Source organism: Anguilla anguilla, chromosome 7 (assembly GCF_013347855.1).
Source record: "Anguilla anguilla isolate fAngAng1 chromosome 7, fAngAng1.pri, whole genome shotgun sequence".
Classification (NCBI taxonomy): Eukaryota; Metazoa; Chordata; class Actinopteri; order Anguilliformes; family Anguillidae; genus Anguilla; species Anguilla anguilla.
This window is the reverse complement of record NC_049207.1, coordinates 20,150,699-20,178,426: the sequence shown is the minus strand read 5'-3', so window position 1 is coordinate 20,178,426 and position 27,728 is coordinate 20,150,699. Positions and strand designations below refer to the sequence as shown.

The 27,728-nt window shown below is 45.7% G+C and overlaps 1 protein-coding gene across 2 annotated transcripts; it reads left to right on the top strand.

The window, feature by feature from the left end:
* The first annotated feature begins 33 nt into the window (after window positions 1-33).
* Window positions 34-27,453, top strand: LOC118231678 (rootletin-like). 2 transcript variants are annotated; one of them, XM_035425745.1, is made up of 25 exons: window positions 34-1,658; window positions 2,460-2,635; window positions 2,935-3,079; window positions 3,611-4,333; window positions 6,381-6,510; window positions 6,836-6,975; window positions 7,275-9,230; window positions 9,588-9,695; window positions 9,906-10,061; window positions 10,369-10,419; window positions 10,566-10,682; window positions 10,802-10,924; window positions 11,291-11,347; window positions 12,049-12,234; window positions 12,924-12,972; window positions 13,238-13,371; window positions 13,867-14,115; window positions 14,988-15,414; window positions 16,568-16,698; window positions 17,905-17,958; window positions 18,282-18,470; window positions 20,243-20,302; window positions 22,490-22,624; window positions 24,223-24,306; window positions 25,203-27,453. In XM_035425745.1, exons 1-25 carry the CDS (start codon window positions 66-68, stop codon window positions 25,323-25,325), a joined length of 7,296 nt encoding a protein of 2,431 aa, XP_035281636.1. In that variant the 5' UTR covers window positions 34-65; the 3' UTR covers window positions 25,326-27,453. The 2 variants fall into 2 exon arrangements, with proteins under 2 accessions (XP_035281636.1, XP_035281637.1); XM_035425746.1 differs by lacking the exon at window positions 10,369-10,419.
* The last annotated feature ends 275 nt before the right edge of the window (window positions 27,454-27,728 follow it).

The following is a 27,728-nucleotide window of genomic DNA, read 5'->3' as shown; positions in this document are numbered from 1 at the left end:
AAATTGTACAAGTTGAGCAAAACCCGATGATAACATAAAAACAGACACATTTCAGAAGCCTCAAGATGGAGGACGAGCTCCGGGTGGGGTCAGATTTGGGGAACGGACAGAGAGGGCGTGAGGGCGTCTTAGCGCAGACAGCGGAGGGGCCACGCGTGGCCTGTCCCGTGGAGCGCAGGCTTCAGCTTGACGGCCTGGAGGCGAGAGAGAAGACCATGCCCCCGGACTCCTGCATCGGAGACGGGGAGACCCCGTATGCCGCCGGGGAACCCCGGTGCCTCAAGGAGAGGGTCTTGGACTTGGAGGGCCTCCTGAAAAACAAAGAGGTGGCGGAGCGGGACCTGAGCCAGCGGGTGTCCCGGCTGGACCGGTGCCTGGCCGAGAAGTCCCGGAAGGAGCACCTCCTGCTGGCCCGCTGCGCCAGGCTGAAGGAGGTGCTGCGGCAGAAGGAGGCGGTGGAGGCGCGGCTGCAGGAGCGGTACAGCCAGGTGGAGGAGCTGCAGCAGGAGTGGGAGACCTCCGAGGAGGAGCACGAGGAGCAGATCCGGACGCTGGTGGGCGAGATCGCCGAGCGGGACGCCGTCCAGGCCCGGCTGGAGGAGGCGCACAGGGACATGGTGCGGAGGATGGAGGAGATGTCCCGCTGCAAGAGGAGGCTGGAGGCTCGCATTCAGCAGCTGGAGGAGGAGCTGGCCGGGGCGGGCTCCGGGGTAGAGGATCCTGGGGTAACTGAGAAAAATCCCGGGAAAAATCCTGCTGCTAGTGGCTTTGAGGACCCTGTCCGGTCCAAAGAGGAAGCGGATTCACCTGGTAGGGGACGGGAAGTGGTTTACCAAAGCAGCCAGGAGGCCAGATCCACAGACGAGAGCTCTGCCCCAAACACGGATGGCTCAAGCTCCAGGGTAGCCCGTCTGGAGAAGCTTCTGGAACTGCGGGAGGAGACGGTGGAGGAGCTGCAGGGCAGGCTGGGGGGTCAGGAACAACTGCTGGGGGAGATGCAGGAGACCCAGAGACGGCTGTCCGCGCGGAACGAGGAGCTGGGCTCCCGGCAGCGGGAGCTAAGCGAGGAGGTGCACCGCTGGAGAGCTCGGGGCTCCGGCATGGAGCAGCAGGAGAGGGAGTGGAGGACAGAGGCCGCCCAGCTCAGGGGCACCATCGCTCAGCTGGAGGCTCTCAGCGCCAGCCTCGAGTCCAAGCTGAGAACCAAGGACTCCGAACTGCAAGCTCTGGAGGCCGCCAAGGAGAGGGAGGCGTCCAGCCTCTGGGCCGACCTGCGGAAGCTGACCTCGGAGCAGTCTGACAGGGAGGCCGCGTGGCTGAGCGACCGCCAGGGCCTGGAGGCTCAGCTGAGGAAGAGGAGCAGGGAGCTGGAGGCCTCCGAGGAGGAGCAGAGGAAGCTGAGGCAGACGCAGGAGGCGCTGGAGGAGGAGCGGTGCCAGCTGAGGCAGGCAGAGGGCGCTCTCGCGCAGAAAAACCGGGCTCTGGAGGTGGAGCTCGCGCACCTCTCCCAGCTCCTCACCTCCACCGAGGACTCCCTCGCCAGGGAGAGACAGGCGCCCAGCGCCTCCAGGACCCGGCTCACCTCTGTGGAGCAGAGCGTCAGAGCGCTGCAGGAGGAGAAGGCTGCACTTCACATGACAATCAAGCAGCTGAAAGAGGTGAGCGATCTTTTCATCCTCAGAACGCTAACACTCGCACCGTAACATTTGCACAACTAACATGTGGAGCATGTCAGCTAGCTCTGTCGGTTAGAGAATGAAACAATCATAAACTGTCATGAGATGTGTTTAACTTTGTTCCAAACAAATTAGTATTGAATTCTGTAAAATCTGATATAATTTTTTTAAATTTCTCAGCACAGTTTCAGTACATGTTTTCATAACACCCGTGCGATGAGTAATGCATTGGCTACATTTTTATTTCTTACTGCAGTTGGTTACAGAACAAATGTGTCTTAGTAACTCATTTTACTAAGTGATCCTCCTTCCCCCCAAGGAAGAAGAGCATGTTGGATAACACACTTTCTCACACACACACACACTTTCACACACACACACACACACACACACACACACACACACATGCACTGTACATGTAAGAATTACTCCATTACCCCTCACTGTTGTGTGCAGAAGAGTGCGAGGGTAATCTGAGAGCAGCTCATTCATATTTCATGTCCGTGGAGCCAGTGGCTGGCTGTTTTGAGTCGTGAATAATTGACCCGCGCTCACCGAACGCGACAGCCGGTTCACGGGTTGCCCGCGGGGCTGGGCTGTGCCTGCTAGAACCACGCGGTCGCCGCTCGTTTCGGGGGCTAGGGACATGGGGCGTCCGACGGGTCGGGCGGCGATCCGGGCGGAGCCATGGAGCCGACCGCGGGGCGGGAGAGGGTGAGGGAGCCGAGCGACGGCGAGGCGGTGAACGCACGGTTTCGGCTAGACGCCTCCGGGTCTTTTCAGGAGCTGGGGCGGGCGCGGAGAGAGAGGTCGACCCCCGCCTCGGAGGACCCCGCGGCGGAGGCGGCGGAGGCGACCCCCGAACTGCAGGTGCTGTCGAAGAGGGTGAAGGTTCTGGAACACACCCTGAGGGATAACATTAATACCTTCACGGAGTCTGAGGCAGCCCTCCAGCACAGGTACTTTCCACACAAATTACTCCTTACTCAACACTAAATATTATAATGCTGTGGTAACAATAAAGTTTTTAGAATTTAGTCCTAAGTAATGAGTACTTGAGCTCATATTAAGTATGAGTAGTTGAGTAGTTAAAGCACATTTTGTGTTGTTTCTCCCTCAGAGGACTTGCAGGCAATGTCCAAAAAATTAGCAATGAGCCAAGCAGTAAGCATAATGTATGAAGATGTGCTTTGCTAATGCTACTGTACATAATACATTGCACAAGCAGGGCTGACCTCTGTAACGTGTTTTTCCTCAGGATTAAAGAGCTGGAGGTGTCAGAGAGGAACCTGCTGGTGAAGGTGAATGACCTCACGGCCAGGTCTGACGCCCTTCGACAAGCCGCCCCTCGGCAGAGACAGGAAGAGAAGCTGCACATGCTCAGAGAGGAGGTCCGCAGCATGGTGAGAGCTGCAGAGGTCACACAGACACACAGATGACGGATGTGTGTCCCTATAGGTTCTCAAAGGCTGATATGAATACTTTATCCAGTTGGATCATACAGTAGATACTATATGCATGTCCATTGATACATATTGTACTGAGTTTCCCCAAAAGAACATTTGTTATTTGGACTTGTTTCGATGGCATCTTGTAGATGCAAACTTTCTGAAAACCTTTCCAAACCTTCTGTGCATTAATACTGAAATTTGAATAAGATAGAAATAATTGGTTAATTCTCCTTATTTTAGGAAAGAAAAATGTACAAAAATAAAAATACAAAAATGACATGCTTTCAAATTGTATTTGCAGCCATACCATATGCTAATAATGCACTAAAACATTTTCTGCGTGAGATCATGCATACTATGTAGCTTTGTTGAATCAGTAGGCTTCCTATTTGCTGATTTTGGACAAAAACAGGTGTAGTAGAGTGTAGAAAATGACTACTTCCTGTTCACACCTGAGTGCAGTTGTTAACTTCCTGTTCCCAGGCGCTGGATAAAGAGAGGTGTGACAGGGTGTGGAAGGAGAGGCTCCACCGCTGTCAGAACCAGATGAGGGCGAAGGAGGAGGAGATGAAGAGGCAGTCGGAATACTTTGAGCACTACAAGCAGAAGCTGCAGCTGAAACTGGGCTTCTCTAAGGAGCGCGAGCAGAGCCTGGAGGGGCGGGTCTTCCAGCTGGAGCGCCAGGTCATCGACCTGACGGCCTCCGCCGCACAGCTGCGGACAGAGCTGGAGAGGCGGGGCCCCGTGGTGGCCCCGCCCCCGGAGGAGGAGCAGGAGGTTGTAGAGGAGGAAGAGGAGGGAGGCTCTGGGAACGAGGGGCGGCTGAAGAGCTTCGTCGGCAGGCTGCAGGCGGACCTCCGGGAGCTGCTGGGGCGGGAGGAGGCGGGGCTTGCCGAGCGCAGGGCGCTGAGGGAGGGCCTTCAGGACGCGGAGGACAACGTGGAGTTCCTCTCCCACAAGCTGGAGGACTTCCGCTCCCGCATACACCAGCTGAAGCTGTCCGAGAGCGCGCTGCTGGAGGAGGTGGAGGAGCTGGCTGAGGAGAACGAGCGCCTCCGGGGGGGCCTGCAGATCGCGAACCGGCTCACGGACCCTGGCCCCACCCCAAACCCTGCCCCAAGCCCTGCCCCAAGCCCCACCCCAACCACTCCCTGCAGGACAGAGCCTGGACCCCAGGACCTGGGGCCAGTGGACAGCACTGACTCGGTGAGTCCCGTAAAACACCTGCTGCATCACAGTGCACGGCCTCACAAGGGTCAAAGGTCACCATCCACAGTCACACGATATCACAGCTTTTCGTATGGTTAATGAATATGTTTTTATACATTAAGACAATTTATTTTTCTTTTTTATTTGAACTGTTCCTTAAAATATTCTAAAGAGAAAAAATCAGCCTTGACAGCAGATGGTGTCAGATGGGTTTGTTTTGTTCAGTGCTCATCAGCGCTGCTGTAGAAGAGGACTGTGAAGTGGCAGCAGACTGTGAGCTGGGAGTCTCAGCTCTGCTCTGCCATACAAATGAGTGGCAGGTGATTCTGACATGTTAACTGCTGTTTAACACAGGGAGCAGATTCTGGGAGAGAGGGAGGGAGGGAGGGAGGGAGAGAGAGAGAGAGAGAGACAGAGATTTTAACCATCTGTTATTTCCACTCTCAACACACCAATGACATATCATAAATAAAAACAAAGAAACAATATAACTAAAAGCCAAGGTCATATGAAAAAAGTCACGAAGATCCATTCAATCATATTTTTCTTATTTGTATAAGCTCCCATTTTTTGTTGCCCCAAATTGAAATTAATGAGCTGGCTCTTTGCTCTTTGTTAGTATGGAAAACCAAGGATAAAAGTTTTACTTGTGAATGTTTCCCTCAGTCGAAATAAACTTCCCAAAAAAAATATCAGAGGTTGAAGTCTGGCACACCCTGAAAAACAATGATAAACAATGAGAGAAGGAGAAGGAGAGAGAATGATAGGGAGAGAGCAAGAGAGAAGGAGAGGTAGAGGGATGGAGACAGAGCAAGACAGATGAATGGGGGGAGAGAGAGGGAGAAAGAGAGGGAGAGAGATGGAGAGAGCCAGACAGACAGATGGGGGAGAGAGAGTGAGAGAGAAGTAGAGGGATGGAGAGAGAGAGACAGATGGAGGGGGAAATGGTGGGGGAGAGAGGGAGGAAGAGAGGGAGGGAGAAAGCAGTGCTGTGGAGAGTGAGGTAATAATCACATCTTTCTCACAGTCCTAGGTCAATACAGATTTGCACATTTTTGCTGCATCACAATAAAGGAAGTATACTGTCCCCCCAAGGCTGGGTGAATACTGCTAACATCAGCAGTACAGAAAGCTCTGAGAGATCTGCACTTCCTTTCCCAGACATCGTTTTAATCAGTGCGTGGTGATCGTCCAGTCTGTACAGAAGGTATGCAGGGTTGCACAAACGGAGGGTGGACAGTGGAGAGAGGAGAGAGGGAGAGGGAGAGGGATTTACAGGAGAGAAGCAGGAACAGCAGGAGCAGACGTGGAGTGGAGTGACAGAGAGACAGAGAGAACAGGAGCTGCAGGAGGTGGTGACAGCAACGGACAGGAAGCAGCAGATGGAGTGACGTCAGCAGGATCCACCAGGAAGTTGTGTTTTTTTAGAGGAGGAACAGTGTTGCTGTTCAGCTGTTCAGAGGACCCCGGAGGTCCTGCTTGGCACATTGTGACCAGTCAGTGAAATGATTTCACTGTAGATTAATACTGGTGTACAAGTGAGAGTGAAAATGTTTTCATCTGACACTAAATCAAAGGGAGATTTTCTACAGTAGTTTTCTGTTAAGCGTGCTGCTAGAGATTAGGCACATGTTGTAGGTATGTGCAGAGTGGATTATGGGTTCAGAGTCCAATACCATGCAAGAATGTTGATCTGATTAACTGTAGAGGGTCTACTGAGACTTCACTAATCTCACTGTTACCTCTTTGTGACCCTGCATGCATGTGTGTGAGCATGTGAGTTTATGCGGGTGATCATATTTTGTATCTTTTGTATTTGTGTGTGCGATTTCCCCTTGCAATTGTTGGTCAAATCCAGCTTTTAATAATAAAAACAATAATACAATTACACCCATCACCGTAATCATAATTATGGTCACTTGTGAGTTATTCTCTTCCTGTAGTTACTGTCCCTATAACAGGTAGAGTGGGAGTGTTGGGCCAGTAGGAAAGGGGGTTTTGGTGATGAATGCTGTGGTTTACTGTGTGCTTCTGGACCTTACAGATGGGGTGTGTGCTGCTCGGAGAGGACAAGCTTCAGTCGAGACAGGAGGACCTGCTGGACCCGGCCAAGAACAAAGCTGCGCAGACCCCCTCCGTAACGCACTGCATACGAGAGGCCATCGCCGTCGCCAGTGCGTAACACCCGTCCCCTCTTACACCTCCGGTACACACTGCAATACAATTACATAGAGAACTAGGGCTGGCAGGACTGAGTATGTGATTAAAACTGTGTAACAAAGTGAAGAGAAAGAAAAGACAGCAAGAAAAGTGCTGATGTTCATTCTTCTAACAGTACTCTCACTCAGTTTCTGCAGTGTGCACTCAGTGATGCGTTCCTACATGTGCCTTCATTAGCACCGCAGTAGATAATGCAAACAGGAAACGTACGTGTGCACAGGTACATATTTATGCAAATGTGTGCGCATCTGTGTTTGAATGTGCCTTGTGTGTTGACAGAGCTGATCCCCCATTTGGTGGGGTCATCACGATGCTCATGTGGGGGGCTGCTGGAGGGCTCCTTCTTCCCCCTGCTGGAGAGCAACTCCTGGGATGTAGTGGAGATCATGCAGGCCATGCGCTGTGGAGGGCTGGAACAGGTACAGTCCCAGCGCTACAGGGTTGCCATTTTATGACCCAACTCATAATGTGGATGCAAGCGTTTTTACACTGACTCATTGTCAAAACCAGCTTTAGTGCCTTGTTCTTTTGTACAAAACTAGTGTTCCTCATTTTTTGGTTGGTTTTCCATACTGGATCAGTTCTTAGTGTTCTCTGGAGTGTTATATTTATAGTGCAAGCTGACATGTAAACTTCAGGTGTGCTCTAGCAGTGTGAGGAATTAAGGAACACACCGTGATGAAGAGCTGGTTGTATTTACAAGGTTTTTTCCCCACAGGTCAAACAAACCCTTAAACAGATGGAGTCCCAGTGCAGACTACCTGTGCTGGAATGTGAGAGCACACCTCTGCCTGCTAACAGAGAGGGGGCAGTAGAGAGCTTGCAGCCAGAAGCAGTCATCCTGTCCAAACACAAGGAGACCATAGTCATTCAGTCTCAGCCTGACCTGCTGAGCCTCTGTGGGCTCAGGAACCAGAACACAAACCTTATATCGCTAGTGACCAAAACCATAGAAGTGGACTGTAACCCTGGCAACAGCGACACAGCCAACACTGAACGTTCTTTCCGTTCCTACTCCTTTGGGACTTTCAAACCTCCAAGTGAGCAAACAAATAATTCCCTGAAAGAAACACTCCTGAGCCTGGAATCCGAGGTGGAGAGTCTCCAAAACAACAAAAAGGAGATGGAGAGGGTCCTTCACAGCAAAGAGGAGTCCCTGCAGAGGGCGTCTGAGGAGATTGCCAGACTGAAAATGAGCCAGGTGGGAGGGTCCTTCGAGGGTCGGGAGGCGTCAGCGGGGGAAAGGGGGGACCTGCAGCTGGAGACCCTGAAAAACAACTGGAGGCAGGAGAACAAGGTCCTGGGCCGACGCAACGAGGAGCTGCTGGAGCAGATCGCCAGGCTGGAGGAGGACTACGAGAGGGAGCTGGCCCAGCTCCGGCTGCAGATCTCCCTGCAGGAGCGCGACGTGAGCCGCCTGGAGGAGGAGAACGGCCAGCAGGGCCGCACCATCGCTGAGCTCCAGCAGAAGACGGACGACGACCTGAATGTGGTCCTGGAGCTGCAGGAAGCCCTGCGGGAGAAGAACGAGCAGATCGCATTCCTCCAGCGTAAGACCGAGGAGGACCTGAACGTCATCATGGAGCTCCAGGACACCGTGCAGGAGAAGGGGAACAGCAACCAGGAGGACCCGAGCTGCAGCTCCATCGCCCCAGAGCCAGAGGAGAGTACCCGTCTGAAGGCAAGTTTGGAAGAGAGCAGGGAGGCTCTGTCCCACACACAGGCTGAAAGGGCGCGGCTGCAGGAGCTCGTGGACAGGCTGGGTTCTGAACGGCAGCTGGACTCTCAAATGGCCGCGGAGCTGCGCGAGGAGGCCCAGCGGCTCTCCTGCCTGGCCTCCGGGCAGGAGGCAGAGCTGCAGCAGGCCCGGGCGGAGAGGGACGGCCTGGAGGGGGAGAAGCAGGACCTCTCAGCCAGGCTGGAGGGGCTCAGCCGGAGTAACGGCGCCCTTGCCCGGAAGGTGGAGGAGCAGCAGGAGGCACTGAAGATCAGCTCTGAGATGATCTCCGACCTGCAGGCCCAGCGGGACGCCGGCGCCAGAGAGGCGGCCACGCTCCGGGAGGCACACGCGGCCTCCCAACGGGACCTCCTGGCTCTGAGGGAGGCGAACGAGGCTGTCTCAGCACAGCTTCGGGAGCAGGAAGACGTGAAGCAGCAGCTGGCCTGTGTGCAGCAGGAGAGGACCCGGCTGCAGGGGGAGGCAGACCTCCTCCGGACCCAGCACGCGGACCTCCTGGAGCAGCGGGAGAGAGAGAGCCAAACCCTCGACGAGAAGAATAAAGACCTCTCTGAGAAAACAGTAGCCCTGGAGGAGAGAGGGAGGGAAGTCTCAGAGAGAGAAGCTCAGCTTCGCGAGGAGGCGGATTCTCTGAGGAGGGAAAATCAGGCCTTGTCCAAACAAATCCAGATGCTAGAGGCAAAAACAGGGCAAGAGGCGAGCAGAGATGCAAATTCTTTGGCTCCAAAAGGCAGGGAGCTTCAAATGGCCAAAGACGCACCAGGAGGTGACAGTGCGGTACACAGATTCGAGCCAAGCAAGCAGGAAATGCCAAAAGAGTTAAAGCCAGAGGACTCCACGCTGTCGCCAAGACACAAAATGGCCCCTGAAATCACTCAGAGGAGTCAAGCCACAGTCTTCTCTTATAAAACTGTCAGTCTGGGGAGTACCTTTCAGGTGAATATGAATATCCCTGCTGTAAAAAAAAAAAAAAAACACTGTTAGTTAGCTGCATGGACATTATGAACATAGGGATCATATAGAGTGATTGTAAGAGATGCCACCTTGCAGAACTGGACTAAATAGACTCTTCATGTCCCATTTAATGTTGCCAGATAGAAAGACCTTTGTGACCAGTTATTCCTATGATATGTTGTAGGAAAACTTGTGATTTCATTAATAATCTGTGTTTTTTGTATTTGAGATTGTGACACTTATAAAGTAGACAACAAAGCTTATAATGCAATTAAAATTCATAATATTGTAAACACATTGTGTGATATTTTGAAAAATACTCAAAAATTCTCCTTTCAGGAGCAGCCAAGTGCACTGGGAGAAGACAGCAATCTTCAAAAGGAGCTGGAAACTATGGCAACAGACCTGAAGCACTATAAGGAGGAGCTGGAGAAAACCAAGGCAGAGGTGGGCATTCCCGAATCTTTCTACCCATGTTGCTGTTATTCACACCACGAGTCAAGTCTGTGTTTCAACAGTACATAGGCATGCTATATGTCCCAGCAGTTTGTTTTTGGCTGTAGCCTCCTTATAGAGCATAGAACATTTACCCAGTATGCCCATGTGTCTGCTCATAGAGCATAGGGCATTTACTGAGAATGCCTCGGTGTCCTGCAGGCACAGAAGTGGTACCGTGAGCTGGGTCTGGCAGAAGCCAAAGGAGAGGAGGCAGAGAAGAAGGCCTCACAGGCTGTGAATGAAGCCAAGAGAATGAGAGAGTGTGTGAAAGAGGCGGAGGAGATGAAGAGGAAAAATGACAGGCTGAAAGAAGAGGTACGGACCTCTGTGACGGGCTCTGTGCTCTGGTCCACGTGACCTCTTAAATCACTGAAACTGGGTAGATTCGATGAACCACCTGCATATAGTCCATTGTTATGGGGGAAGAGGTTAGTCTGCATGGTCTGCTTTATCAAATCTGAGGTGGCAGACATCTGAGTCAACTCTGAACTACTGAAAAATATAATACTTGTGGTTTATAAATATTATTATTTTTATATTCCCAAAGCATAAATACTAATGATTCGTTCATCACAAGGGAAGATAAATAAATATCTTGTTTGTTTTTTTTTAAACTATGAAGCAAGTATTCCAAAGCCATGATGAGGAAACAGTATTGGTGAAGAGAGATAAGGTCAGTGGTTAGTGAATGTTGTAGATATGATTCAGACTGGTATAGCTTATGCATAAGTTTATGTTTTTTGAATAATTTTGTTGTGTCATATATCTGAGGTGTATGGTGATTTTAATGCTATATGAATTAATCCCTGTGTGTTTCAGATTGTTGAGGTGAGGGGCAGAATGGCAGAACTCGAGAGGGGACGGAGTGATACTGTTTCTGTCAAGTGCCAGCAGGAGGAGCAGCTGACACTCCTGCAATCACAACTCAAAGCCAAGGTGTGTGAGAAAAAAGGGCCTTCATCCACTACATTCAGTCATCTTCCTTTAAGCTCACTGTAATAGCTTGTTCAAGTCACGGTGTTCCAGCAGTAACAGTCATGTGATATCATCACCAGTCGGCTGTGGAGAATGAGCTGAGAGCAGAGAATGAGGCCCTGAAGAGCCAGCAGGGAAAACTGGCGGACAAGAGTGACACTGTCAGGGCCCTGCAGGCGCGCTATGATGACATCAGACAACAGGTAACACCCTCGGACAGAAGGGGACACTCTTCTAAAAGAACTGACCTGTGATACTGTTTTGTGACTACACCATGAGAGTTTTAGGACTACAAACTGTAGCACTATTTCTGTCAGAATGAGTGATTACTGCTGTCTGCAGGCAGGGTGCAAGAGAGAACTGCAATTAATATACCACTATGCAAATCATCATGCAGCATTTATGTGGGGTTAATGATGTTATTTTTTCTCTGCCATGAATCTAATGAATGGTCCTTTGTCACAGTACAGACTAATTATATAATTGCAAATGAACAGTAATATATAACACATGTAGGTACTGTTAATTAATGAATAATAATGATAGTAATATTCATTTGTCGATTTTAGTTTGATGAGCTCCTACAGAAGAAAACCCAGATGGATTTAGATATCGCTCCTTTGAAGGTATGGGTTTACATTACATTACATTACATTACATTTATTTGGCAGACGCTTTTATCCAAAGCGACGTACAAAAATAATGCTAGGATGATACTTAGATATACAAGTGAATATCAAATAATATGTTAAATGTCAAATATGTCCAAACTGTAATTAAAACATGATATGGGTCACACTGAAACAATGACAGTCTTGGCATTTATTAGTTTAGAAAGTACGCATATAAATTCAAGATCAACACATTTTTCATATTCATTTTATGGAGTCTTCTGTTTACTGAAGAGATTTCAGTTAAATTCTTTACTCAACGGTACAAGTACAATTCAAGGTACATGAATCCAGTCTTATTCCTACTGTTGAACATTAGAAGATTCTATATTTATGTGTATATTTACAGACTATGTTTGAATGTCTGGCCCATTCTGTATAACAAAATAATGATGGGATATGTGGTCAATCAACCAATTAAAACAGCTTATTTCCCTACTTTATTGCTTGTATTAATTTATGATTACTCCCCTCTGTGTGATCACTAGTTGGCTATGCTGCTCTGCATGCTGATTGGTTGGTTGTGTTGATTTGTTAGTTGGCTGGCTGGTTGATTTGTTTAGTAACTGATTGATTTATTGTGACCTCTTCTGAGTGTTTTTATGCAGAAGCACTTGTGTTGCGCACTGACTTGATTCTCTGGTCTTGATTGACAGGCCAAGCTGTCTTATGTGGTGCAGAAGTGCCAGGAGCGAAATAGCCTGATTGTCCAGATGATTCGGACCCTGCGCAGGTACGGCTGCATAGACTGTGCTCTGACACAGGAAGCAGAAGACCTGGTCAATGACACAGCACTCCTGGAGTATTCCAGCGCCTTCTTACCTGCAGCAAATAGAACACAGGTAACACACACACACACACACACGCACACACATACACACCAGAAACAAACACTGACTGGCCTGCATGCACACATACACACATGTACACTTTTACACCTTGACGTATGTAATTGTTAAATGCAGACTCCATCTGAATTATTTTAGCTGCAAAGATAGCAAATAGGTAATGCACACCTACCGCATGCATCAAAGAAAGCACAGTTCAAGCAAACTGCTAATTGAATTGCTGACGGGAACTGAGCAGGGAGGCAGCTAATGCGGTTGCACCCTGAGACCAGCTGTTCATTGCAAATGTATTTTACTCTAATTACTGCAAATGCATTTGTGCAGTGAATGAAACCAAGTCATCAAATGAAATTAGTCGATTTTAAACACTGATAAAAATGAAAACATGGTCTCGGTAGGGTGTTGAAATAGATCCTGGGCCTTTGGGGAGCATCATGTACAATGTGCAATGCACGTGGCGAGGACAGCTTTGAGCCTGTCATGGAATACCAAATGAGAAGTCATAAATGTTAATTATATCGCTTTTCACATGGTATAAAGCAATCATTGTATTTCCTTCTGATTCAAATATAAGGCATACATATTGGTTATTGAAAGGGTCTATCTGTTATTTTTCCACTTCAGCAGTTTAGATTGTTATTGTGGTACCTCATCTTCAGCTTGTGTTGTTTTACTTATTTCAGGAAGCTTGCAGAAATTTATGGGAGGCTAGAAAGACAAAGGAGGAAGAAGGTAAGTATACACTTACATGAGAGCATAAATTCATTAGCACCAATTTATTAAGGTTCTTCTGTATTGCCCCAATCAACAAATAACGTCAGCAAACTGGCTAGTAATTTGGGTTGTGTTACCACAGCACACAATCAGCCAGCATAGTCACTCTCTTCATAGGAAATAGCATGTGGCCTCAAAACTGTGATGTCTTTTGTGACCCCAATAGCATCATGGGTAATGTAGTTTCTTGTGACACCACTGTTTGTTGTGCTGTGTACCTCAGGTTTTGTTCAGCACTCTCTGCCTTTCCGCCGGGGGGGTCTGTCTGACGTGGACACGTCACTCAGTTTCAGGCTGTGTGTCGCCAAGGCTGACTACTGCCCCTCTCCAGAAATGCCCCAAACAATGCTGCCTACAGTGAGTGTTACTGCCCTCCCCCCCCCCCCCCCATGCCTTGGTATATAGCTGCCCCCGCCCTTACAAAGCATACGTTATTCAACCGCTAGAGATCTCATTGCGTTGCTAAGAGACTGGTGTGCCATATCAGGGTTGAAATGGAATCCTACAGGATAGTAGATCTCCAGAAACAGGGTTGGTTACCACTGCCATATAGCATCCATTAATAATTATCGGCCATCCATTAAATGCATTTCAGTACAAAATGCTATCAAAGTTAATTATCGCTCTTATTTCAGTGTTAGTTGTACATTGGAAGAAACCTTTGCCATAGGCCAGTCATTGTGCAATATGCAATGCAACCAAGTCTAATTCAGTCAAGAATACAAAATAACTTAAACTAAATATAACTAAACTAATAATGCAGTATAATCTGGTCATCTGATCATCTGATTTTGAATTCAAGCATTGGAAATTCAGATCTAGTGTTAATTGTATTTATTGTAATTATTTAAGCTCCCGTTGTCTGCTGGCGACACAGTCCAAGTAACTGGGGTTCCGGACAGCCGTGGGCTGTACCATGCAGAAGTGAAGGGGGAGGCTGGGCTGGTTCCTGCATCTTTTATAGAGGAGAGGGAGGACCTGAACAATCAAGTTCTCCCCTCAGCTGGCAGTTGTAGTGGTTCAAGCTCAAAGCTGTCCAGTCCTGAGAAGATCATCAGTTTGCATCAGCAACTTCAACAGTCCCACTTAAGCAATTATCAGGTATCAACACGCTTGCTCGCCAAAAACACATGCAAAAATGCCTTGGTGCCAACACATTTGAGTCTGAGCACATGTAACACTTAAAATGACTACTACCCACTCTATGTACAATTCCGTGTAGTAATAGTCATGCTTTGTTGGATTCCTGTTTTTTACTACATACATTGTGGATGCAAACGTCACATAGTGTTATCATATGAGGCTCCATATCAAACTATTTTATGAACACGCATAGTGGTTTTAATATGGTGGCAAAAAAACAGGAAATGTTATCAGACCTTACATCCAGCACTATCTGAATGTGGTTTGTTTCTGGTTCAGTTCCAACTTTGTCATAAAAAAACCTCTACAAAGTTTAATCTATATTTTTTTCAAATGCTGTCACTACAAATGACCTGGTTTTTGGGACACTAAATGTAATTCAAAAACAAAAAGTAGAAATTCTGTCCTGTGGCCTGACAGGCCAATTACATCAAGCCAACTGAATTCATCTCAAACCAGCTGGATTAATTACTTTACACAGAACTGATTATTGTACACATATTTAGAGGCTATGGAGCACAGGTGGGAAGTCATTTTGATGATCTGGGAATTATGTTCTGTAGATGTCATTGTGAAGTATATCATTTGTCTGAAGTGACCACCTGATCTCTGTCATTGGGAAGTCCTCTGGGGAAACCTGATTGATGATGGTGCATTTGTTTCCTATTACGCGCACGATGCAGTGATATTCCTCTTCCCATTGTCTTCCATCACAGGCTGCTCACGACTGATTATTGCTTGTGTCGTACTTGGGTGAACTCATAATTCTCCCAATTACAAATGTCTTCTTTTTTTAAACCCCCTTCCCTCCCATTCTGCCTCCTGGCCAGGTTGTCTCCTCAGCTGGACCAAATTCGAACGTTGAGATGGTTCGCGGTCCATTAGCCCCCCCGTGTCCACCCCTGGGCACTTTGTCGGACTTCTCTGAGCCACCGGAGCCTGCAAGGCGCACCCATCTCTGCTGGAAAAGGGGAGAGGAGGGGCCTGAACAGGAACAGGAGGAGGACCAGCCGCAGGCCAGGGGGAGAGAGTTTGGGGACCTGGCCAGGAGGGCCGTGAGAGACACTGCCGTGGTGCTGAACAACACCTGTCCCTCCAGAGTCTGCACCTCCTCACCAGCCTCCTGCAGCACCTCCTCACCAGCCACCCACAGCGGTCTCTCTGATCCGTCACCGCCGAACAGCCAGGACAGAGATGTCAGAGGCGGCTTCTCCAACACCCTCTTTACAGAGGCTAGATCAGCAAGAGCAAAACAAGGTACAAAAAGGCCATTTTTTAAAAGGATAGTTTTTACTTTTTCCCTCTCACAACCACAAACATTGATGCTTAGTGTCTCATTGGCATTTATGCTGCTTATCAGTCTCATGTATGAAACTGTTACAGTTTCAGTAATGTGTTCATAGCCCGCTGGAAAATGTGTCCAAACTCAGACTATTAAAAACATATGAACCATATCGTCTCTACCTTACTGACATCTCAAAGCCAGCTGGGTTCTACCAGAAGTGATTAAAAAGACAGTTCTCCAATTTCATAAATATGATTTTTATACTACCATATTTTGTTGTCTGCAGAATGTGAATTCTGTCTGGATCTATTTTCTGTGTTAGAGAGCAGCATTGTGTGTTCTCAGTATTATTAAGGTGTGAGGTTTTTAGGATGAATCTGTAATTAGGTCTTTTACCTGGGGATTTGTCTGTAGTTTAGTCATTTATGTGGGGATCTGTAATTTACACATTTGGCAGATTTTTAGTTTAGTGCGTTCAGATGTGGATGGATCATTAAATCTTTTTACTCAGGTACTGATCTGTAATTTTCTGTTTTGTAGAAAATATGTATAGCCTGATTCTTTAGCTGGTGTAATCAGCAACGTGCTATTTGTTTACTGTTTCTGAAATTAGTTTTAGATTTTTGTTTGTTCAATCGGTCGTTTGACCGCTAGGTTTGATGAAATCAGTTTGATGACTAGTGAGTGATTTGCCTTTTCCAGATTCTGATTTCACTGCACGGCATGTGAGATGCGTACATGTGGGAGACAACCATGCACAATTGTTACTAAATGCATTGGTTGCTTTAATTTGGTGGAATTTATGGTAGTGTTACAATTTAGGATTCCATATCTGAGATTGAATCAGACAGCATGTTAAATTCTGTCAATATTAGGGAGGATATCGCTTTTAAGTCTGGTGTTGAGTTTGCCCATTTTTAAATTAATTTCCAAGCATTTGTCTAAAAAGACTTAGCCTGCAAATTGGAATGCATACATGGAAAATAGAGAGCCACAAAAAGGTATCGTAGCATTGCATATATTTCATATGAAGGTTTTGCAGTTTTGGTCATCAAAGTCTACACAGTGTATGTGTTCTGGCCATTGGGAGTGATGTCACGGGTGGCTTTTTTGTCCTGCCCACAGAACCTCCTGCAGCAGTGGGGTCATTGGAAGTCATAAAGACAGTGGGCCAAAGCAGCCTGATGATTGGCTGGGATAGACCACCACTTGATGAACTAGGCTGCAGTAATGGCACCTTCGTATATGGATATAGGGTAGGTGGAATCTTCTTATTTGTCTCGTTTTACAGATTTATGGTGGCAGCCTTTCCCTGATTTCTGTTGAATGTACAATAACCGCACCTTTACCATGGAAGGAAGGCCACTTCGTCAGCCCAAAACCTTTCTCTTTGGTGGCAATCGCCAGTGGCTGGGCGTGCTGTTTGGGCGTGGTCTGTACAGAAGCAGTACTGAGTTCTGCCCGAACATGAAATGTAGAGCAGTCCAGTTTTTACAGAGTTTTAAGGAGCTGTGACTTTTTTCACTTTAAATTTAACGCACAGGTAGGTTAGCCACCAAAACGAGGGCATCCAGTTCTCACCAGCTGCAGTCTATTCATAAGCACATGCCCTGCTGCACCAGCTGTATGCATTAAGAAAAGTATGTGAGATCGCATGACGGTCACTCGCGTCCAGCTATCGCTACATTAAAAAACGACAAGCGAGTCGCTGTGGGCTCTGGGTCAGATTTGGTGACGGCCCAAGCCACCTCATGCCCACTCCTCTGGACTGCCACCCACGAGGGCGAACAGATGGTGGCACAGAAGGAGTGACACGTCTCATTTATGACTGAAGGAGTGAGAAAGCAGGCGACAGCTTGCTCGCCACACTCCACTGTGGCATCGCTGTCTGTCCGTTCGCACTTTTTGCCCGGCTATGTTTGCTCAACAGAACCACGGACGCTGGCATCCGCAAACTCTGGTGACTTGTTCACTTTTGGAACTGCCAGTCAACATTTTCAATTGATCACCTGCGTTTAAAATACTGCATGTCTGCCGTCGGATGTGCAATAACATGTATTTAACTATTTTAATGCAAGTGGTGAAAAGGGTGAGTGGTTAAGTGGGCTCTTTCTAATTTTGACTTTCCCTGGTTTGTAAAAAGCAGTGTAAGTATAACAAATGCATTTAGATAAAGAACAGTAGATTGAAATAAAAGAATGAACGTGGCTTTGATTATATGCTACGCATGCTTAGCGGACATCATCATCCATAGTGGCATGCATTTCTTGCATATCTTTCCATTTTACATTTGGTATAATCCATGGATTCTGTTGGGTCTTTGACTGCATCGTTGCAGCTGATGCATCTCAAGGGTGCAACAGCAACACCTCAGGATATGTAATCACAGAACTATATTTGAACAACTGTAACACACTCACCACTGCTCCACACTAACCAGTCTGCTCTGGCTCTCTCTGCAGATATATGTTGATGGGGAATTTCACAAGTCAGTGATGAGCTCAGCATGTACCAAGGTGAAGTAGCACCCTCATTACTGTGGCTTAGCTAATTATAGGGTTTATTTATTGCCAAGAAAACCGTGCTGAGCTAACTGAAGCTCGCTCTTTTATGTGTAAAACTGCAGTTTTAAAAGAAAAAAGAAAAATGTGTGCACTCACGTGAGTGTGCATGCATGCGTGTGTGTGTACATGTACAGTAAGTGTGTGTGCGTGCTCTTATGTGTGTGAAAGTGTGTGTGTGTGTGCGTGCATGCACTTATGTGTATGCGGGTGTCTATATGTGTGTATATTTATGTGCATGTGTGTATGTTTTGTCTCACATATTGTGTTGCTTTCAGGCAGTTTTGGAGAACCTGGATCTGTCAGTGCCGGTCCACATCAGTGTTCAGACTCTGGGTTCTAACGGACTTTTTGCTGAGAAGGTTCATGTCCTGCACAAGAGCAGCAGCCCCCCCGCTGGGACAGCTCCGCCCACACCAGACCTGAGGCCCCTCCCACTGCGCCGACCCAGTGGGACCACACAGCCAGTGAGTCACATTATACGTTGACGTTATACACGCTCACTGTTATTCAGACACGAGCATTCACACATGCACATACACACATGCCCAAACACGCACGCACACACTAACACACACACACACGCGCACACACACACACATAGACATACAGTATAAATATTCATTATTCTCCATATGCACACATACACGGGAACTGAGTTCCAGAATAGCATTTCCTCTTTTAAGAGCACACGAACAAGCTGAAGCATGCAAACAAACTGAAATCAAGAAGTCTTTGGTGACTGAATACCGCATATATACATATACATTTTCCTCTCTTGCCGTTTTATGAATTTATTTCAAGAATGGTAAAGTTGGAGTGCTAAGGTTTGATTTACTACCTGTTCCTCACTTTAATTTCTATGATTCACCAGTATGCAGGGAAAAAAAATGCTGGCCTGTTTCACGCTTCTTGTACCAAACCATCCCAAAGAGCCCTCTATCCAGGACAGAATTCCTATAAATAATTCTTCTGGCTCCACTGGGTCAATTCCCTTTCCTGTCCCACTTGTCATGAATATGCATAACCCAGTTTTCATTAAAACGCCCTTCAGTAATTCATTTGTGACATGAAGCACCTAACAGTGTCCCATCACTGTCCTGCACAAATTCCTGCCTCATCACAATTTCACAGGATACTGTCTCAGCTGAGAGTCTTGAATCAATATTTGATTGGTTCAGAGATGTTGTTACGATAGAGAGTGGAGAAAAATGGCTTAGACTCAAACCGTTCTGTTTGAATGGATGCTGTTGGTCCTCCAGAGCTTAAATGCCTGTTTTTCTATTGCAAGGTTGCATTTCGTTTGGATATGAACACAATACACTCATGATTATTTTTAAATGAGATGTTTATCTAATATAGCCGTGAGCCCAGAAAGCCACAGCGGCCTGGTGCTGAATTTGTATTTATTGTTTGCTCACGGGGTGTGGCTGACTGCAGTGAAAAGGCAGAGGTGTTGGCTGTAGGCAGTGTTTGTATGCATCTTTGTAGGCATGGGCAGTATATAGCATTTTGGAGTTTTTTTATCTTTGGTCTGATAATCATTTCCTAACAGGTGGCATGGGCATGGGCAGTAAATAGCTTTTTGGAGTTGTTTGATCTTTGGTCTGATCATCATTTCCTAACAGGTGGACAAGCTTCACCTATCTCTCACTGGGGTGTTGTAAGAATTCAAATATAAACTTTCACCGAAAAATATGTTAATTTCCTCTATTATGAAATCCAGTTAGATATATTCACTTCTGTTACCTTGAAATATTGAACTTTCATTTCTTTTTCTTACACTTGTCTGAAGAGTAATATCTGCAGGTGGTCTTCCAGACAGATTTTTTAAATACATATGTTCCACTATTCCCTGACTTACTTTTCAAAAGCTCTGTCATAACTGTACAGCCAGTCCTTCATAGAGCTGTCTTTTCAGTTTATAATGGACCAGCTGAGTCTTACTTACAGTCACTGCTTTTACTTAGGTGACACGGTGGCACAGGGGTGCAATGTGTTCCTCCTCCTGCAGTCCAAGGAAATGTAGCCCACAGACTGCAGATGAAAATTAGCCTCATTGGCTAACCCTGATGCATTTACAGAAATGTTACTAATGTGCACTGTCCCTGTTAGATAAATTAATAATGAATAAATGCTTGTACAGGCTGACTGAATGTGCTGAGTAGCTAATCAGATGAGTTGCTAGGATACCATCCTTCCCTGCGTGATGAAATTCATATTTTTCTTAATTTTTCAGCTTATCTACAGATCACTGGCATTGAAAGCATCCTCTCCAAAGTCTGTGAAGCCAGTGATGGTGAGTCCGCTCTAGTGTTCACATCCAGCAACTTGCATCACAAAGTGCATGTTATTCCACCCTGATTTACTGCTCTTATATTCTGCAGTGTTAAAACTGAGTATAAAAAGGCTGTCATATAAGGGAAGTAAAAATAACAGAGATAGAGGAAGATCACAGTTATTATTTACAGAGGCAGAATTTTAGAAAGATAAAGCAATAGTGTTTAAAAAAAGATGCCATCTCTCACAGATATGTTCCTTGAAGTAACACACATGAACTTCTCTGCATGAGTAAATCAGGAACAGAAAAGCAGGAATTATACTCATGTGCCCACACATGCACACACACATACAAACACGCACACACACAAACTCACAAAAACACACACACTCAAACAAATAAACACGCTACCCTGTTTGTCATTATTATAAAGTAGGCTTAGTGTATTGTATTTCATAATCAGAAGTGATTTTGCAGGCGAGTCAGTGAATGTGCAGGAGCAGTTGCAGTGGAAGCTTCTGGGGGAGGTGTAGGCGGTGGCTTTCTCTACCCAACGGCTGATGGAGGAATGTAGGTCAGCTGTACCAGACTGCCAGGAGGCCTGCTCTTCTTCTCTGATCAGGGTGGGGAGGAAAGAGGGATGAAGCAGAGAGATATAGATGAGATGAGAGTCGGGTGAGCGAGGGAGGGAGGGAGCTGTATGCGTGTGTGTGGTCGCAATGGAGACTCTGAATTAGAGTTGATTTCTGTTGGAATTTGTATTTCTCTCTCTGTTTCTCCGTCTCTGTCCGTATGTACATTCTGTATCTGTGTATTTGTGGGTATGTGCGTGCATGCATGTCTGCTGTTAGAATACAAAGAATAGGGGTGTGCAGAGACGTCATTACCTGTATCTGTATCTGTTCAACCAACAAAATTATCTGTATCTGTATCTGTATTCGGATAGAAGACAGGAAGTGGGCGTGGTTTACACCGCCCACCCCCCCCCCCCCCCCCTTTAACTGGGGGGACATTGAACAATCAGAAACTGGAAGAAATATATAAATGGAAAGATTCTGTTTGGCATTGGAAATAGAAGCTATTTACAGTAAAGATATATTTAAAAATGTCCTTCAGTTGAAGGGAATAATCTTAAATTCCAATGATGCTGCCTTCGCGTTTTTTGTTGTGTTAACAGTTCGCTAGGGAAACGTGAATGACCACTTTACAACAGTAATTACATAACAGTAATACGTGAACTTTTTTGCCCGTTTTATTTTTTCCCCTACTGAACTAAGTTTGGATAGACTGCAAACCATCTGATGTCCTCATATTTTCCCTTGATGGCAACTGTTAGCCTACCTTGAAAATCTGGACTGGATTTCGCGTTCATTTGATAGCCAAGACCTATGGCTGATAAGCATGTTACATCTTAAACAGATGAATATTGACTGAAATACAAGGTAAAATGTTTCGTAAAATAGTTCGACTGGATTTTTTTAAATGGAGGAAATTAACAAATATAGCTGAAACGACAGGTTCTAAGCTTCATTTTGATGTATAGGTTGCGGGGGTTTTAAAGAAATCCATTTGCCACACCAGGCTTTTGTCTCGCTAGCTCCCGCACCTGACGTCTCCTCCTCGATGCAAGAGTTTCCCTGAGTGATAGCCGGGAGTGGTCAGCTCTCAGCCCGCTGCCTCGGTGGACTACAGAGTATAGCGATCACTTTTCAATAGTGTGTAGTAAATTAAACGACTAGTTAGTTAAATCAAAGTCCTATGTTGCAAACAGAATGGGCATTTTTATCTAGTGGCCATCCACAATGATATGAATCGATTTGAAGAAACATAACATTATTTGGCTGACGCACAAAACTTATTTAACACCCCCCCCCCCTCTCTGTCCCTGTAACGTTAGATAGAGGCTATGCGAACTCGACATGGAATAATATATGTATATAGAACAAAGGACTGAGGTGAACTTGATTCATTTCATAAGGTTTAAGAGAATAGTAAACCTCCAGTTCACAAGTCACTGGTGTTCCGGTAATATGCAGACTATATGAAGTGAAATGTATATAACAAGGTGTAGAGATGAAGTGATCTTTTTCCTGTGTAAACGTTGGACAAAATAAAAACTGCAACTGTCAGCTTACTGTAGGGAGTGGCAGTGTTTGTCTCTGCAACGGTCTGTGCAGTAATGTGTCCGTGCGTTTATCTGCGCAGTTTGTTGCCATCTACAACTACAGCCCTCTGAAGGACAGTCCGAATATCCACCCGACCCGGGAGCTGGCCTTCCGGGAGGGTGACACCGTCTGGGTGTTCGGCACGCCGCGACGAGATGGCTTCTGTGAGGCAGAGGTGGGTTCTAGCCCCTGATGGCACACCGTGTGCCACAGTGTCGTGGTGACACAGTGACGCATTTCCTCCCGCGGTCCAAAGAAATGTAGCCCACAAACTACAGATGAAGCTACGATTAGCCTCATTGGCACATTAGCAGAAATGTTATTAATGTGCTATGTCCCTGTGAAATAAACTAACAATAAATAAATTAATGCTTGTACGGGCTTACTGAAGGTGATGTAATCTGGGATACGCTCTCTTCATTATTGAGATTAGCCTGTATCAACCCAAAATACCAACATTATTTATTCTGGTTTGAAATATTGGTGTGTTTCGAATGTATTTACTTGACAACTCTGCTCATCAAGCCTGCTCATCATGTACTGTGATTGTATACACACAGTACACTTTAGCTATTGATTACCTTTTATCACCAGCTCACATAGAAGTACTGGAATGTATCATCTCTCTTGTACACAAAATAATCTTGTAACCATAATTGTTTTCCCCAGTTCCTCCCCCTTATGGCCAGCTTGGCTGCTAACTGTTGTGTTGTGATTGGACACACTGTTGTATGTCTGTCTGGATTTCTTCCTGATCCTGTCTGTGGCTTTATCTGTGCACACTCACCTATGGTGCTTACCGTGCATATGTCTATGTATTCCTGTGCGTACATTTATAACTGCATTGTGTGTGTGTGTGTGTCTGTGTGTATTTATGTGTGTGTTTACATTTGTGAGCGCATGTCTGTGTATGTGAGTCTATGTGTGTGTGTATGTGTGTGTGTGACTGAAATATCAATCTCAACAAACACAAATCTGTTCCCACCAACCTTGAAGGATCTCACTGCATCCATCAATTTTATGAATGCAAAAATATCAGGACATCTCTGCTTTGCAGGACATCTCAGACATTAAAAGACCATAAAAATAGCTACCCTTTGAGTTAACCCTCTTTTTCAGAGGGTGTCTGTCTGTTTCCTTTCTGTTGCCGAACTCTTATCAGCCTAGGCCAGGTTTCAGACTTCCGTAAATCATAATGTATATCATTACGCAAACAGTATGGTTGTCTCTCTGCACAGAGAGAGCTCAGGTTTCCCAATCTTATTGGTGGTATTAACTGATTCCCACTTGGGTCCTCTCCCATCGGCATGGCAACGCAAGTGCATTCCTAATGAAAACCTTTCAAGTCGGGGAAAAAAATCAAATCATCATTTCAATGATGGATGGAAATGCAGTAAGCTTGTGGCATTAGATGAATGTTTAAGTATTCCCCGGTCCATGCTAAAAAGTTTCCTGGATGTTAAATGTGTGAATGTTGTCTCACTCAGAAAACAAGTATGGCATATGAAATGACCAATTGTGGCGTTGCTGCATTCACACGTTAGTGTGTCTCAGATTAAAATGACAAGTCCACAGCTTCCTGACGTGGATAATAGTTTACAGTCTCGTAAAAGTGCAACGTGGCTTTGGTTCCAAAGCTGGTGATGACTCATTTTATTAAAGGTAGATTTTCTGCACCTCCTAGTTCTCACTGTGAGCTTCCCTCCACGGTGACTCCAGTGAGTTTTCTGCAGCCGTTTCAGGTGTCTGCCTTCTCTGGTCTCTCCGACTCAGGTCAACGGGAGGCGGGGACTCGCGCCAGTAGCTTTCCTGGAGGAGATTGCCATGGGACCGCCCAAGACGGTGACGGAGAGCGAGGTGAGTGAACGGCGGTGTTCCCGGGATCCTCCCGCCGCGGGGCCGTGGGCTTCACAAAGACCGGCTGTGTCTGCTGGCGAGACAGCTGGTCACGGCTAGCACCGAGCTCGAAGCTTCATGTGTCTCCCGATGCCAGCCCAGTGGGGCTGGAACTGAGCTCAAAGACTGCATTTAGACCGCGCTATCTGCTGCGATTCACAGGACACAGAAGGCTGCATTTGAGCTGCTGGTCTGTTTGACCTCAGAATGGGAAAAAGACTTGCTTCCCACTTGAGTGAGCAGCAGAACAGATATGCACTGTTGTGCAAAACAAATGTTCTGATAGTAAAGATTATTGGCTTGTGCCCGGTATTATTAAGAAAAATGAGTCACAGACTTAAGACAGGAACAGGATACCCATGTATCATTGCATCAGTTTAATATACTAAATACATGTCTTGATTTTCTATGGCATTCTAATTGTTTGTGTGTGACCATAAATCTGGTTTGTACATACATCTTTATGGAATAGATGCAGTCAGTGCATTAATGTTGTGGGGTCATAAAAGTTCAGTGCCTAAAAAATATACCCCCCTAAGTATGCTGTTGAAAATGCCAAGTTTCAGAATTCATAAGTGCCCCATGAATAGACTAGGCCTAGAAGTGCGGCTACTCCCAGAAGTAGAGTAGTTAAAAGTTCATTTTAACTGAGTTGTCAGTTAGACAGTTGTACATGAGGACCAGCTTCTCGTTAATTTTCAATGTGAAAAACACAGCCATTAACGGCCGGTGGTGCTGCAGGTGATTCAGACGGCACTAGTGCTGTGAGCGGACTGGGACTCATTCTCACGCATTTGTCTGTCTCCTGTGTATATGCATGTCTCCTTTAGTTTGTCTTTGGATGTGATCTTTTCCAGACAGGGTTTGGGACTGTCTCTCCTGGGGCTGAGGATGTGGCTCCTCGCCCCCCAAGCTGTTCCCCGTGTCCCCCGACTACCCCGCACCAGCACGGGAGGAAACCCCCGGTCCGACGGCTGTGAGAGTTTGGGAATCAACAAAATTCTGACCTCTGCCCTCGAAACATGCCAAAAGGTCTCACCTGGATTTGACTGTGTTTTGACATGATGATCGTGATGAATAATTCCTGCCAGTTCCCCCCCCCCAATCATAGTGTTCCTGTTACTGGTACAGAAATCAAGAATTCACATCTAAGATGAAAAATGGGTAAAAGCCTGAATCTGGCTTCCTCAACAAATGGAGGAGTGGGATGTAATGCCTTTGACTCTTGAGAAGTTCATGTTACCATGGTGATGCTTGCAGGTGATAACATACTGCAGCTTCAGTGTTGGCGCTCGGCCCACTATGCCAAAAGACACAGGTCACACACATCACTAGAGATGAGCCGCTTGTACTTCAGTCAAATTTGTAGCCGGCACAAGATTTCTGCGTGTTTTTATCTCCACCTGCTCTTCCCCCTCAAGTCGTACTCCACCTCTGCAGGATCTCACACAGAACTCTGCCGCTCATTATTAGCAGTCCATTTGAAATTTACACATTAAAAATAAACCTTTTTCACACCTGCTTTTTTCGCATACAAAAATCCAATTCGTTTTTCTTTACCATTTATTACCGACTTGTGGGTAAAGGTGGCATTTTGTCCCTTGAGTCTATCTTAAGAAATTGATAGTTTTGTATCCAGGTTGCCAGGCTACAGTTCTGTTGTTAGGATCTAGGCTGAGAGTTCCATTCTCTAATTATTGTTTAGGGAACAGATACGAAATGTGTTCAAAAAATTCAAACTCAAAACATGTCACAGAACTGTCTGCTCCATACTGCCATTGCTGTTTTTAAACAGTTTTGTAGATGTAATAAAATTGTCCATTGTACTGGAATTTGATAACATGCTCATTTGAATTTAGCAGTACATTGCAGAACAATTTATAGTGGTTGGAACTGCAACAGCCATGAAAAGTACAGTTGGAAGTATTTAAACTGCACGTTTTTACAGTAGCCAGTGTTCACTGTTAAAGCAGATCTGATCACTTACCACTAAATATCTGAGTTAGAATTTTTCTCCCCTGGGTGTTATAATGGGTTGGTTCAGCCCAGTCGACAGATATAGAGGCAGCAGGCATCGTCTGTGTAAAATGAGATGTTTTTTTAAGAACTGTGTTCAAAGTCTCATCTTTTTTCTGGGGGGTTTGGCACAGTCACTTGTGCTGCCACTACCCTATGTGTGCAATGTTGAGATTTCTAGGTAGAGTGTATCTCATGGTTGTAGTTTGGACTTCATTGCAACATGCTTACAGAATTACACAACTCTGACGCATACATTTTTATCCCATCTAGAAATGTTTTTTTATTTTTTATTTTTTTTAATACTGCAAGCTAGCTCATTTTCAGGATCGTGTTCACTGAATTGTATATTTTATATATTCGAAAGGTATTCTAGAAATCTAGTGAAATAGCCAGGGTGGTCTTTGGGACATAATGGGTTGTGTAAATTCATCTAATGGCTGTCAGTTGAAGTGAGATCCTTGCAAAATCCTTTAGTGCCTTATGGAGGCAGATGGGATTACATACTCCATGGAGAATCTGCACTGATAATACTCCATTTTAGAAATGTCTACCAAAATGAAAGGTGAGGTTAGGGTCCAAAGATTGAGAATTCAAGTTATTGTACATTTATATTTTCTCAAAATCACAAATATATGACCTTATTTAGCCAAAAAACGTATTTCTCAAATGGTACAAGATCATTTTTCTTCATATAATTGAAAGATGTTTTTTTATTTACCCATCAACCCATTCATTTTACCTAATGAGCCCAAGTCACACCTCACCAGTCTATAACTCCACTCACCATTTTAAAGGAGTTTGTTAGTAAGTCTGCAGTGTTAGAAGATTTTGTGCTTAGGTACCTGAGGCTACTTTCACTGTTAACTGTTTAGATATGCAATGTGTTGAAACAAAAAATCTGTTTAAAACAGTGATAGTTATTTCTGTTTACACTGTATCACAGCCTTGTTACACTATTCCTTGAATGAACCGTAAATATATGTGTAATGGACTTGCTAACACAAATGTATTTTTCTATGTTAAGACATAAATTATTTCTAAATTCTTTTCTTAACAATGTAATAAGATTAAAGTTTGTTTAAATAACAATTGTGGAATAGAAAATATTTTTCTTAATTAAGACTTTTTAAAATGAAGGATGAATGGGAAATCAGTTGGTTTTTGTATTTACTGTATATTTACTGTTGCTTTGTGTATATTTATGCAATTTCAGGTTGTATTACCATACCCTTTGTGCCCTGTGATAGACTGGTGGCCTGTCCAGGGTGTAATCCTGCCTCTCGCCCAATGCACACTGGGATAGGCTCCAGCACCCCCTGCGACCCTGCCCAGGATAAGCGGGTATAGATAATGGATAGATGGGT